Source organism: Sinocyclocheilus rhinocerous, unplaced genomic scaffold (genome assembly GCF_001515625.1).
Source record: "Sinocyclocheilus rhinocerous isolate Xijiao unplaced genomic scaffold, SAMN03320098_v1.1 scaffold552, whole genome shotgun sequence".
Taxonomy (NCBI): Eukaryota; Metazoa; Chordata; class Actinopteri; order Cypriniformes; family Cyprinidae; genus Sinocyclocheilus; species Sinocyclocheilus rhinocerous.
Window position 1 is genome coordinate 881492 of NW_015625574.1, and position 13916 is coordinate 895407.

Here is a 13916-nt window from a genome sequence, read left to right on the forward strand (position 1 = left end):
TTTGGCGCTCTAGCGGTTAATAAACAGAACTGCGTGCGTCTTGCGGAAGAACATTGTAGCCGGAGCTACTTCTCTCTATTTATGTCTATGATGAATCACGCAGGTACTGGGCTACTCCGCAGCGGTACCTACCCGAACCAGTCTAAATAGACCTAATTATAGGTATAGTGATTCAGCACAAGCCAAAAACACGGTTTGGAAAATGGATTCATGGTGTAATCGCTTAATATATAAATTTTGTAAATTTTGAACACAAAAAAAGTTACGGACTGCAGCTTTAAATAAAATAAATAAATAAATAATTTTTGCTATGGTACCACCATTTGTTTTGTTATTGGTACCGACTACTGACTACTATTGATATTGTGACGACACTAATACACAGCATATGAAATTCTTTTATACAAAAAACGAGTAAAAAAAGATTTACAATTCTTAAGCTTATCCTACATATATCTGTAAGCAGTTTCGCTAACTTCTGCCACATTTGACCCTTTCTATAAAACCCCCACTCGCCTAAAAACACACAGAAAGCCCAGAACGTCTGACGGAAAGAGAGCGCCAGGTCCTCTGATGTCCTGAAAACCTGCCACAGAGACTGTGTGCTTTCACATATGTCCGGTAGAAGCGACATTTCCGCAACAATATTTGATGAAAAACAGCTTACAGGATCTTTTAAGTGTCATGCACACATCAGAGCTTTACCTTTGTTTTCCGACTCACAGGGCTGCTGAGGCAACAGTACACAGGTCAGGACCTTCTCTCCAGACTCTGGGTCCACATCGGTCTGGAAGGTGAGCAGGGGTTGAGACTGGTTCTCTGACAGCCAGAGAGCTTTGAGTCGTAGAGAGGTCAGTGTCAAGGGCAGGTACAGCAGTCTACACAGAGACATGGACAGAATATCATTCACAAGACACACGCTTCTGCCTCTCTTTAATGCTGTCACTGCAAACTCTCCTCTGTTCTCCTGCTAGGCCTAATGTATGCATGTGTTTTTGACAGGCTTTATTACTCAGTATTGTTTAATAAATGAACTGCCTTTTTTAACTAATCCGACAATTTTGAAAGAGTGAATTTTGACAAGTGAAAAAGCATATTTAACAAGATACACAGGCATGGATGATTTGATTATTCCAAAACTGATTGGATTGTAGAAAAGGGGCATTACATGCCATAATAGAGCCTGGTGGTTCAAAGATAAGTGAGATTTGTGAAGCTGTCAACAGATGAACATGACACAGGAGAAAGTGTTAGGGGTAATACATTACAAGTACCATGAGTTATGTAATCAGATTACTTTTTTCAAGTGACTAGTAAAGTAACTCATTACCAATACATTTAAAACAAAATCTTTCCCATTTAGTGACTGACACCTCTCCGGTCCCAATGTTAAGAGAAACTGGGAGTGAGGTGCAGAGGCACTTCCTTCAGCCTGAGGCTTATTAATTTCACTTCTGGTGTGAAAGGGCCTTTACAGTTGCCAAAAATATAACTTTTGGGTCTTTGTTATTAAATAAAAACAAATAGGCAAACCCAGCCCAAGGAACAAAAAGTACCGCAATATTGTAATGCATTAAATAAAATAAATTATTAAAGGTATAGTTCACCCACCCAAAAATGACAATTGTGTCATCATTTACTCACCCTCATGGTCCAAAAGAGTATATGTAATAAATGTTATCAAACAAAATATTTCGTGCTGAAGCTCCTTTTTGTAATGTCTGTTTGATGCTTTACGCAACAATGACTTTAAATTATCTTTTGGGAGTCATTTCTCAGCCAAATTTGAGGGACAGAAATATTTCATATTTCATTAAAAATATCTTTATTTGTGCTTTAAAGATAAATGAAAGTATTATGGATTTGGAGCGGCATTTATAACTGTATACCTGCACAGTGATGCTGTGTCAAAGAAAGTCCCTGATGTGCTTGACTTAGTCTACATCACAAACCCCCCCCAGTGAGAAAATGGTGTTGTGACAAACCTGTTTCCAGAAACGTCGAGCACGTGCAGCTCAGTAGCCTGCGAGAGCTCGGGAGGGATGCGCGCCAGACGGTTCTCTCTCACACACAGAACATTCAGACTGCAGCAGCCGCCGATCTGAGACAAATCACAAAACAACATGAGCAAAACTCCCCTGTGACCACTGCGAAGCGCTCCGGAAACCAGCACATTACCCCGTCACAAGAGAGCACGACATCAGCTCTGCAGGAAAATGACTGAGAAGACTAAACAGCAAGCAAACCTTTCCTAAATAAGCGGTTTCAGTGACAGTAAGCCAGCAGAGCTAAAATTAGAGTTAATGGGCAGCTAAACGGCAATGAAAGCTCTCAAATGCAAAAGAGCAATGGAATTCTATGGAGCGATTCACACCAGACGCCAACATTCGCCTGCTGACAAAGTGAGGTTTTCTCATCTGTGTGTTACTGCTTACATTTCAGCACAATGGTCAATAATAGTTATTTTTCATCATTAAGAAAAGCTGGGAAAAATACTTGACTTCAAGCTGGAAGTTTAGAGGTGTAACTATCCATTTTATAAAATGCTAATGAAACATTATTAAACTGACCCCAGATAATTATTATTTTTTATTAGTTAAAAAATAAGGCTGTACAATAAATCATATTTTAATAATATGGAAGAGGTGTTAGTGAGGCCAGCAGGGGGTGCTCACCCTGTTGTCTGCGTGGGTCCTAACGCCCCAGTATAGTGACGGGGACACTATACTGTCAACAAGCACCGTCCTTCGGATGAGACGTTAAACCGAGGTCCTGACTCTCTGTGGTCAATAAAAATCCCAGGATGTCTTTCGAAAAGAGTAGAGGTGTGACCTCGGCATCCTGGCCAAATTTGCCCACTGGCCTCTGATCATCATGGCCTCCTAACAATCCCCATATCTGCTGATTGGCTTCATCACTCTGTCTCCTCTCCACTAATAAGCTGGTGTGTGGTGGGCGTTCTGGCGCACTATGGCTGCCGTCGCATCATCCAGGTGTATGCTGCACACTGGTGGTGGATGAGGAGATACCCCCTGACAATGTAAAGCGCTTTGAGTGCCTAGAAAAGCACTATATAAATGTAATGAATTATTATTATTATTATTATTATTAATAATTTCTGCTTCGCTTGATTAACTAAGGATAATCATCTGAAGTATTGGCCAGCTGGTTATTCATCCTGATTTTTATTATTTGGCATTTCTGTTACCTTGCATTGGTTACAAGCCTCCATAATAGTTCATGCACAGGGGTGCCAGATATCAAGAGTTTAAAAGGATATATTTTCTTCCCAGTGTTTTACTTAAATTTCCCCAACCTGGCAACCATGCTGATGCACTGAAGACCAGCAAAAACATTCGATTATGATATTCTGCTGAAATGAATGTGTAATACAGCCAGTTTGTTCTCCTTCACAAGGCCAATGTGCTATTTGCTGTAACTAAATCTGCGAGGAAACCTTCTCAAATGACATACTGTAATAAATCTCGGCTATTTTGTTTGTGATTGCTAAATAAATGCACCTACGCAAACTCAGTGCTACAATACGAAGTCTTTTTTACCGTTTCAACAGAAAAACATTACCATCATTTGGAATTACTGGAATTAATATTAGAAAACTTCACTGTTTTAACATCTGGTACAGTGGAGGGCAGACAGGAAGCACAATGGGACAGAGAAAGGAGGATGGGTTCAGGAAAGCACCACATGCCAATTCTCAAATTTGGGTCAGCTGAAGTGCATTTGCACTATATGTCGGAGCACTGCCCATTAGGCTATAATGTAATGAGCTGATGTTCTCTTGATGCATGCTTACATGAAAATGCAATCATTCTGACTAAAAGAAATAGTGATCAATAATCGCGATTATAACTGATAATCATGATTATTTTGCTCAGTTTGTCATTACATGCAGCCCTACACTCTGAGATTGCTTGACGATGAAATAATATGAGAATATGACATTTTGCTGGCTTTTGCGTTGTGTTGTGTCCATTGAGTGAGGTCAGAGAAGTCACAGCTGAGCAAACGGTCTCAGAGAACAAGCTGCCTCATTCATACAAAGCCATTGTTTAAACAACACAATAACATTCCTCAAATCTCGCTCAGCTGTCACCAGCGCCCGTCCTCACCCCGCACACAGGAAAGTACGGAAGAGAAAGAAAAAAAAAACCCTTTAAGAATAGGAGATGAGGGTTTCTCAAGAACATAAGACACTTGAGGGCTGTTGAAGATGACACAAGACACAGAGCAGTAACACAACAAGCTATGTGTTTGTGCCATAGGCGACCCCATCCCGAGCACTGCAGTCATGCCACAAAAACACACAGCACTACAGTTTATGTGTAGGCAAAGTCATGTGACGGGTGATGGCAGGGTGCCCCAGGCCAGTACGCCAATAACACTGACTGGCCTAAGGTGCGGTTTCACTGAACTGAATCCGGCCTGGAACTGGATTTGCTGGTTAGGAAGTGTAAGGATTACCTTTCATTAGACCTATTACAGCGGCAGCAGGGCCACTATCGCACGAGTCAGCACGTAAACCAAAGCACTCATGACAGACACGCTCACACAGGAGGGAGACTTACTCCAGCCAGCGCAAGTGTGAGCTATTGTGCCAAGCAAGAGGCAAAACTAAAGATTTTGAGAGTTTTAACAATGGAGTCTTACTCTGAATGTGAACATCTTGGTTTAGCAAAGTACTGTTCCTTAGAAGTAGAGGTCTGCACGGGACTGTTTTTTTAGTCCCGCTCCCACAAGGTTCTATTCCGCACCCACCGCTCCTGCTATATATTCACTCTTTGTTTACCCGCTGTCCGCTTAGAATAATTTTCTTCCCGACCCGACCATCCCGCTAAATTTAGATTTAAATTTTAATTTCCGCTACTGAAAGAAAGAGAGATAGGCTGACAAATAAAAGTGTAGTCTGCACAAAATTGTATGTTATTTTATTAGTTTTGTCAAGAGTAGTGAATTTATTGACTTTGATTTGAATTTATATGAATTATCTTAAGACACAAAATTCGTTTAATATTTTATGCAACACGGTAGGAAAAAAAAGTGTCAGAGAAAATAAAAATGTTGACAAAAATTGTATTTCTTATTTTTATTCGTCTTGTCAGGATACAATTCGTTTAACATTGACAACACAATATTAAAAAGTGTCGCAGAGAGAAAAAAAAATAAAAATTTAGGTTGTACAAAAATAGCCTATTAGCTATTTTTATCCGAGTTGAACGTCCTTCAAGGACAGCGCATCCACACTTTGCTCCATCCTTATTCTGCTCCGTCACTCATCGACAACCTGTCTGTTCTGTCTGAGGGCCGTATATTTACCACAGGTACAGCCTGCTCTGAGCATCGTTATGCACATGCAGCGCACAGACCCCGCAAATAAAACGCGTGACGTTTAAAGCATGCGTGCAGTGCTACCGCGTTTTATTCTGAATTTAATCCCGCGGCGCAAAAAAATCCAGTCGGGTCTGTGAATGCAGACCTCTACTTAGAAGTGCTGTGAGGATAAAGATACTGAACTGTAAATGCTAAAGGCTGCATGCTTAAGGCTGTTCAAACTGCACTTCATACCAATATCAAATATTTGGTATGTAAGGAATAAGGATTACATTCTGGATTGCAATTTTGCAAGTGTTGATCTGTTTGATTAGACAGCATAGTTAATATCCAATATGATAGCAAGAGAAATCAGAGTAGCGTCAATGTGGAAAAATAGGTAAAAACCAGAAAATTATATACACCATGACACCCAACTAATGAGTCTCTGAGTCTCACAATGTAACTAATTGGACTTAATGGGGGTAAGGTTTGGTTTGGGGTTAGGTTCAGGGTTAATACCTTGTTATTATAAGTACATCATACATGCATGTAAGTATAAGAATTTCAGTCACACTTAATTATTTTAAGGTCCAATTCTCACTATTAACAAACCATTAACTACGTCTTTTGCTTCAATAAACTCCTAATTTGCTGCTTATTAATAGTTAGTAGGGTAGTTGTTAAATTTAGGTATTGGGTAGGATTAGTAGGATCGATCCTGATTGCACTGTATTTTATGTATAATAATTTTCTATTTTTAACTGTCTTAAATTCATTTTAAATCATTTTCAACATTTTTAAATTCCTTGTTTTATTTTTGTTATTATTTTTTTTATGATTATTTTACTTTCTTTTATGTAAAGCACTCTAAATTACCATTGTGTATGAAATGTGCTATATAAATAAACTTGCCTTGCCTAGGGATGTAGAATAAGGTCATGCAGAATATGTGCTTTATAAGCACTAATAAACAGCCAATATGTTAATAATAGGCATGCTAATAAGCAACTAGTTAATAGTAAGAATTAGGGATGCATCGATACCACTTTTTTCAGAACGAGTCCGATACCGATACTTTCATTTTTGGTACTCGCCGATACCGATACCTGTATTTTCACAGCATTTGTAATTTTTTTTATATTTCCTTAAGTTATTTTCACACTTAATTATGCCTGTTAAAATGCATTGTACAAACTTTTGTTACTTTCACTGTTCATTTTCATCTTTAATTTTAATAGTGCATTAGAGCTGCTTCATTGCAGTGGCTCAGTACTGTAATCACAAGACGTTTTCCTGTAATAATTCAGGGACCCACCCGTTATAAATAAATAAATCTTGTAACAGCGATGTACATATTTTCATATGAACATATTTATCATATGAAAAGTGCTGTCATATATTCCAAAGCGACTCATGTAATGCAATTAACATCAAGCAAGCAAAACATGCGCAACGCTCTCTCTTGCTCTCTCTCCTTACTGTCAAGTAACTTTAGCAACTTGTGCATTGTTTTTCTTGCTTGCTTTTGACATATCCGACCGAACTACAAACCTTCCAGTGATGTCTGTGAGATATTCACTCGACAAGCTCGCGCATCTGTGCTGCCGCGCGCTCAATCCACTCAGCGCGCTCTGCTTATCAGCTCGGGCACATCCGCTATACAGGCGTGAATATTGAATGTTTAACATTATATTAATTATTTACATGTACTTCATAGACATCCTTAATCTCTAATAACTCCATTCTATTCTCTGATGTTCTGTTTTCAGGGTTTCTTTTTCTGGACACAGCTCTATTCACACGCTGTTTGGTATCGGCTTTTGGTATCGGGGCATTTTTACGAGTACGAGTACAGGAGCGCAGTATCGGGCCCGATACAGATACCAGTATTGGTATCGGTGCATCCCTAGTAAGAATTGATCCCTATACTAAAGAGTTACCAGAATTTCTAAGTCTAAATTTAATGCATCAACTATTTTTCATCCAACTTTTTTCAGAAAAAAAAAAACCTTTATCTACAGTAATCAGTACTCTGCAAAATCGAGTACACCCCCTCTGAACAAAAGCAAAAGATTTCCCCTCAATAATCACTAATACACTTCATGGAAAGATGGCAAAATATATATGTATTAAACATATTCTTAATAAAAACAGAAATATGTGTAATTATTAACTGTCAATTTTGTTTAAACAAAGAGTTGCAGAAATAAGCACACCCTTGATTACATTGAACAAACTTGTAATATTCTTCTACTTAATACATACTCCATAACCATCCCACATTAAGTATACTGTTCTGACCCTCATGTTCATGACAAACTGTCACATCTATCCTGATTAACTAATGGAGCATGACCTCTTTAAACTCCCTGGTCTTAAAGGGAAAGTTCACCCAAAAATGAAAATTCTGTCATTAATTACTCACCCTCATGTCGTTCCAAACCCGTAAGACCTTCGTTCATCTTCAGAAAACAAATTAAGATATTGTGGAGAGTATCACGCACAAGCGTTGTGATACTCTCCACAATGGTGGCGCACCGCTGCAGACGGGATGAGGAGGAGAAGAATTGTTGAATAAAGTCGTTATTTTTGTTTTCTTTGCGCACAAAAAGTATTCTCGTAGCTTTGTAAAATTACAGTTGAACACCTGATGTCACATGGACTATTTTACCGATTTCCTTGCAACGTTTCTGGACCAGGGAACATTTCAGTTGTGTTGCTGTCTATGCAGGTTCAGAAAGCTCTCGGATTTCATCAAAAATATCTTAATTTGTGTTCTGAAGATGAACGAAGGTCTTATGGGTTTGGAATGACATGAGGGTGAGTAATTAATGACAGAATTTTCATTTTTGGGTGAATTATCCCTTTAATGGAAAGTGTTGCTCGACTTAAAAAAAAAAAAAAAAGGTTTGGAAAAGGGTTTATGGTGCTTTGGCTACAGTTCCAGTGTGGACAACAACCACGCATGTCACTTCTGCAGGCTGCATCTTACTTTGTGAGATAAACAGTCACTCTTTTCATAGCTTTTGCTGGCTCTGAGGCACTTGCTTGGTATTTTTCCTGCTCTTATCACGAAAGGAAAGCTTAAAGTGAAGGCTTGATTATTTCAAGGACCTTCTCCACAAGTCCACTGTTTTTGAAATTCTGTTACTTTTGCTAAATTTTCACACTTAAAACAATGATTTGGTATCCCTCTTGTACCATTGTCTTCTTTTGGGCTAAGAAATAAGCAAATAAGTCTCCTGACAGTTATCTCCCCAAGTGGTTCTATTGCTGACAGCGTAATTTTCAAGAAATTACTCTCCTTTTAAACATTTTGGTTGAACACACTCACCTATTGATTGAAATTAGTTTTATTTGGTAACTTTCAGGAAGGTGTCCTCATTTTTGCAACACCACATGTTATCACTTTGATAAGAAAATCTAATTTTCCTGAATAATGTTGACGTGCTTCTTTGGTAATTGATCAAGCAGACTTGATGGAAAATTATGTCCCAGAAGAACCTTAATATGTCTGAATGAACATTAGATCTCAGAAGATGTGTTAGGGTTCATCGAAGTAAAGAATAATAGCTGGATTTGTTAAGTTTCAGAGGGGGTGTACTCTATGCTGAGGGTTTTTATACTAGAGTTTTAATACTAGACCACCACAAAACTATAAGTTCAGCATTGTGACATCACAGACAATCAGAATATATTTCAAATAGGCGCTGGATACTATTTTCTCAACATAAAGTACCTTTAGCAGCACTAGATACTGTGTCTGACATGCAACTCACTTCTTACCGGAGTTGTATTGTAATGATCTAACCATAAAATTTCTTGTCTTTCATGTACAACACTAACAAAAAGAGTCTTGCTCAAACATAAAAAAAAAAAAAAAATCAAGATTATTTTGGAAAAAGCATGACAATCTTCAAGGACTTGTTCTAGTCATAAACAACTCAAAGTCCTTCAATGAAGGTAGTCATTAAAAAAAAGGATACTGACTGACTTCTTAACTGAACATACTGTAGGAGTAGTTCAGCATTTCAGTTGAAAAATACCTGCAGGATGATCTTGAGCTAATACCACTCCACTCACCAAATGTTAATTCAAGTAATTAGCTAAATTAAACAACTTCCATTCCTAATACTGTTAAACATAGTTTGACAACCTTGTGAACTTGTATGCAAAGTAATGTCTAAATATATAGTGTCCGGGTAAACTAGCAACAGCAAGAAAAACTAGTTCCAAGCATATCAGAACAGTTACTGAAAACAGAATTTGCCGTAGGCACCACTGTATTTACCGCATATGTACAGTAAACACACAGTCCCACCCATGGAGTGAAGTGTAAGCAAGATGTGTTAAAAGATAGTTTGCTACATGCTGCTGCCCTCAAGTCCCCCTGAGAGCTTCCAGTCTAAACTAGGAAGTCATGAGTACAATTTGATGTGCATTCAAGTGACTTTGGGTCGAAGAAAAGGTACAGATTGGGCAATCTGAAACCTTTTAACACAATAAAATGAAGAGTAGGTAAAATATTTACATTAGGTGTGTAGTTCATGGGTTTCAACATTCTCGTACTTCCACAGAGAATGATGGGAAATGTAGTTATGTCACCCAGGCCTGCCGCCTCATGAAATGTTCTGCTTTTTGAATTGTGTTTCGTGAATAAGGCCCAATGACTAGGATGGCATACCTCTTTTGGTAAAGACGTTAGTCGATTCCTATCACAGTTGAAGTTGGACAGTTTCTTTAGTTTTCCAATACTTCTTGGCAAATTCTGAGAGAGAAAAAAAACACATTTGAAAATCACTTACACTTACATGTACTGTAAAAGAAAAAAAATGACCAGTAAGAAGACCACATAAGATTACGACTCTACACTCCCAAAAACCGCTGGGCTGTTTCAAGCCATGTTTAGGTCAAATATGAACAAACCCAACCATTGGTTTAAATTACCCTAAATTCTAGATTAATCTTAAATCTAGATTAAAGGGTTAGTTCACCCAAAAATGAAAATTAGCCCATAAATTACTCACCCTCAAGTCATCCAAGGTGTATATGACTTTCTTCTTTCAGACGAATCCAGTCGGAGTTATATAAAAAAATTGTCTTTGATTTTTCAAGCTGTTTAATGCCACTCAGCGGATGTTGCATGCATCCGTCCAAAAAAGTTAAATAAAAAGCGCCCATCCATAAAAAGAAAGTGTCTCACACGGCTCCGGGGGGCGAACAAAGGCCTTCTGTAGCGAATCGATCCGTTTTTGTAAGAAAAATATCCATATTTAAAACTTAATAATCACTTTAATGTAGCTTGCGCTCACTGTTGTACACGGAAGCAGTTCCAGGCGGATGACGTATGAGGTCAGCGCTGCGCATGCGCCGGTGCGTCTCGTGAAAACCAACGTTTGTTTACAGGAGCAAAGGAAGTAAAGTTTCCTTACTTTAGCAAAAGAAAACCAGTTTCCTCTTGGCTTATATCGAAATCCTCCAACATTCTTCTTTACAAATCCTCGTCTTGTACTTCTAATAAGTGTTTTGTTTTGATCTCTCCCCTGCACGTCACTTCTGAGCGGCGCATGCGGAAAGCCGACCTCATACGTTATCCGCCAGGAACTGCTTCAGTGTACAACTATTGGCGCAAGCTAGTTTAAAGTGATTATTACGTTTTGAATATGGATATTTTTCTTACAAAAACGCATCGATTCGCTACAGAAGGCCTTTTTTCAACCCCCGGAGCCGTGTGAGACAAATTTTTATGGATGGGCGCTTTTTATTTAACTTCTTTTGGACTGATGCATGCAACACCTGCTGAGTGCCATGAAACAGCTTGAAAGATCAAAGACAATTTTTTATATAACTCCGACTGGATTAGTCTGAAAGAAGAAAGTCATATACACCTAGGATGACTTGAGGGTGAGTAATTTATGGGCTAATTTTCATTTTTGGGTGAACTAACCCTTTAATTTAAACCAATGGTTGGTTTTGTCCATATTTGACCCAAACATGGGGTGAAACAACCCTGCATTTTTTAGAGTGTAATAAGGAAGCAAACTTTTTTTAAGGGCACAGATGGGGTTTATGAGGATTTATGGTCAGGGGGTATTCCAGAGAGCAGGTTATGTGGCATACCCGGGTATGTTTAAGAGTAAGCAAGCGGATAACCTCAGCTTTCGGTTCCAAAAATGGTAACTTTCAGTCTATGTAAGTAGCCAAAGAAACTTCTTCTCTGAACATAACCTGCTCCAGAGTCTGTTTCAGGGTTAGTTTACTTTACGTGACCTACTGATGAGACTCCAGAAAACTTTTATTTTGGATGTGATTAATCACAATTAATCACATCCAAAATAAAAGTTTTTGTATATATATATATATATATAGTTAGTAGGGTAATATATAGTATATATATATATATAGTTGTATGAAATGTACATTTTAAAGCACTAATATTAGTAATATATAAGGTACTATTATATTATTCTAACATTTATTTTATTGGCATATATAATATTTATCTGTATAAATTATAAAACACTATTATGACAAGGTAATGTTTATTTTATTATATTATGTTTATTACATTTTATTATCATCTCACATCATGGATCTTCATTTTCTATAATGTATTTCTACAATAAAATACATCTGATATGAATGATATCATAATTAGCATCAAACAAACAATACAGTTCTTATTTTCAGTGATTAAAGATTAAACGGAAAAAAAAAGAAAAATGATTACACAACCACCAATTAGGTGGTGATCAGTGTTGGGAGTAACGCATTACAAAAGTAATAATATTACAGTAGTATATTACTTTTTGCTGTAACGCAGTAATATAACACATTACTAATCAAATTTGGGTAATATTATTACTCGTTACAATCTCAGTAACGCAAGTTACAACAACATATTTTAACTCAAAATTAAGTGGTGAATTTACTAACACCGCAAAACAGCACCAGAGAAAAAAATTCCGCGGGTAAAATAGTTTGTCTATCTTCTGTTGCTGGAATTAAATGGTTGAGATGACTGCAGAGACGGATTCTACATTTGTGAGATGGACACACTCCTGTTATTTTCAGTTCATCGGAGAAAAGGATAAGAATGCATAGTCAGGTGCAATATGTGCGACACCAAACTCTCAACATGGAGAAATAGCATGAGTAAAACCTGGAAACACTGGACTGGTGCCACTAACACTAAAGTTATCGGAGAGAGCTGCGGGGTCGGAGAAGAGAAAAAAGGAGGCGGACGAGCGCAGACAAGCAACAAAAATTACGTTTAACTAAAAATAACAAAATCTGTTTTTGTTAAATCATAGTCTATATGACTATGCCGTTCCACGCCGTATGGCGCGCTGTGAGGATAATTACAATTTAGGCTATTAGTTTAGGCTACTCATCATTGAGAATGTTTTTTTAAAGTTTTTTTTAAACAGGTCTATTAATTTATACAATTGAATTATAGGCTTATAATTAAAATTATTAACACTGCAGTCATCGATGAAAATTAAGAGCAGCTTTATTTCGTGCACAGATTTTCAAAAACAACCTGTTTAACGCGAAATACGTTTCTTCTCATGTTTTTCACTATACGGGCCACAAGAGAAATATTAAGGGAATAATTTAAGACAGATATATACCATCATCAGCCCATTGCAGTTTCGAATGATCTGTATGACCAAAAATACATTTGGTATTATACATACACAACAGTTTCCGCTGTTCGATCGCGCCGGCGCCTCACGCACACACATACAGCATTTGAAAATGTTGCAGCCTGTTCATTATCAGAATAAAATACAGTCAACCAAACATATAGATACACTGGTTAATTTAAATAGTGCGTAGCCTACTGCGTAGTACAATCCGTGCCGATCAGCCTGAGCTCGGGCCAAACACACATTTGCTCATGTGATGAGGATGTTTTTTAAGGGGAGACACTGCAGGCAAAAACACTGTTTTCATGCACCTGTCAAATTTGAGATTTTGGGCTTTTTGGTTTTTCTTAAAGTGTTTTTTCAGACTAGTGGAATGAAAACATCCAAAAGACACTGTTAAGTGTTCTTTTATAGCACTTTATCTATTTATGTCAATAGATTTCAATTGCAATGCATATTTTAAAGGCCGTTTTCTCAAAATGAGTTTTTTCTCCAACACCGAGTCTTAAATCTCCACTTCAGTAGCACTTACACACACCAAACTTTACATTTTTATTCCCATCTATATCCTGAAGGTTTTTACAGAGGGATTTGTTCATATATAATTTGCTTGATTATATACAACATTTTATTCCCCCAAAAATTGTGAAAATGTAGTGTTTTCTGTCCGTTCTAAGCATTTTCTGAATTATGGAGTGACAAAAATGAGATACCCAAAATTCCCTCTGTAAAAACTTTTGACTCTAATATGTCAAAAAAATTAAACAAGAATTTTGAAACTGACATCACCCAGTGTTTAGATTTGTGTACTAGAAATGTATGCAAATTAGCGCATATTTAATTAAATAATGAATCATTTGCATATTTAAATCGAATATTTTTAAAAACTTGTAATACAAAAAAATGTTTGCAATTATCAATGTAATCAATCAG

At 37.4% G+C, this 13916-nt stretch overlaps 1 protein-coding gene across 1 annotated transcript in view; it reads right to left on the reverse strand.

Annotated features, from left to right (window-relative positions):
- The window catches only part of LOC107751305 (leucine-rich repeat-containing protein 1), a 68625-nt gene that overhangs the window by 10436 nt on the left and 44273 nt on the right, over positions 1-13916 (reverse strand). The window contains exons 10-12 of the mRNA XM_016566984.1: positions 10016-10099; positions 1986-2101; positions 706-878 (exon numbers count right to left, since the gene is read on the reverse strand). Of these exons, the coding sequence (XP_016422470.1) occupies positions 706-878; positions 1986-2101; positions 10016-10099 (373 nt within the window). The remainder of the gene's footprint in view (positions 1-705; positions 879-1985; positions 2102-10015; positions 10100-13916) is intronic.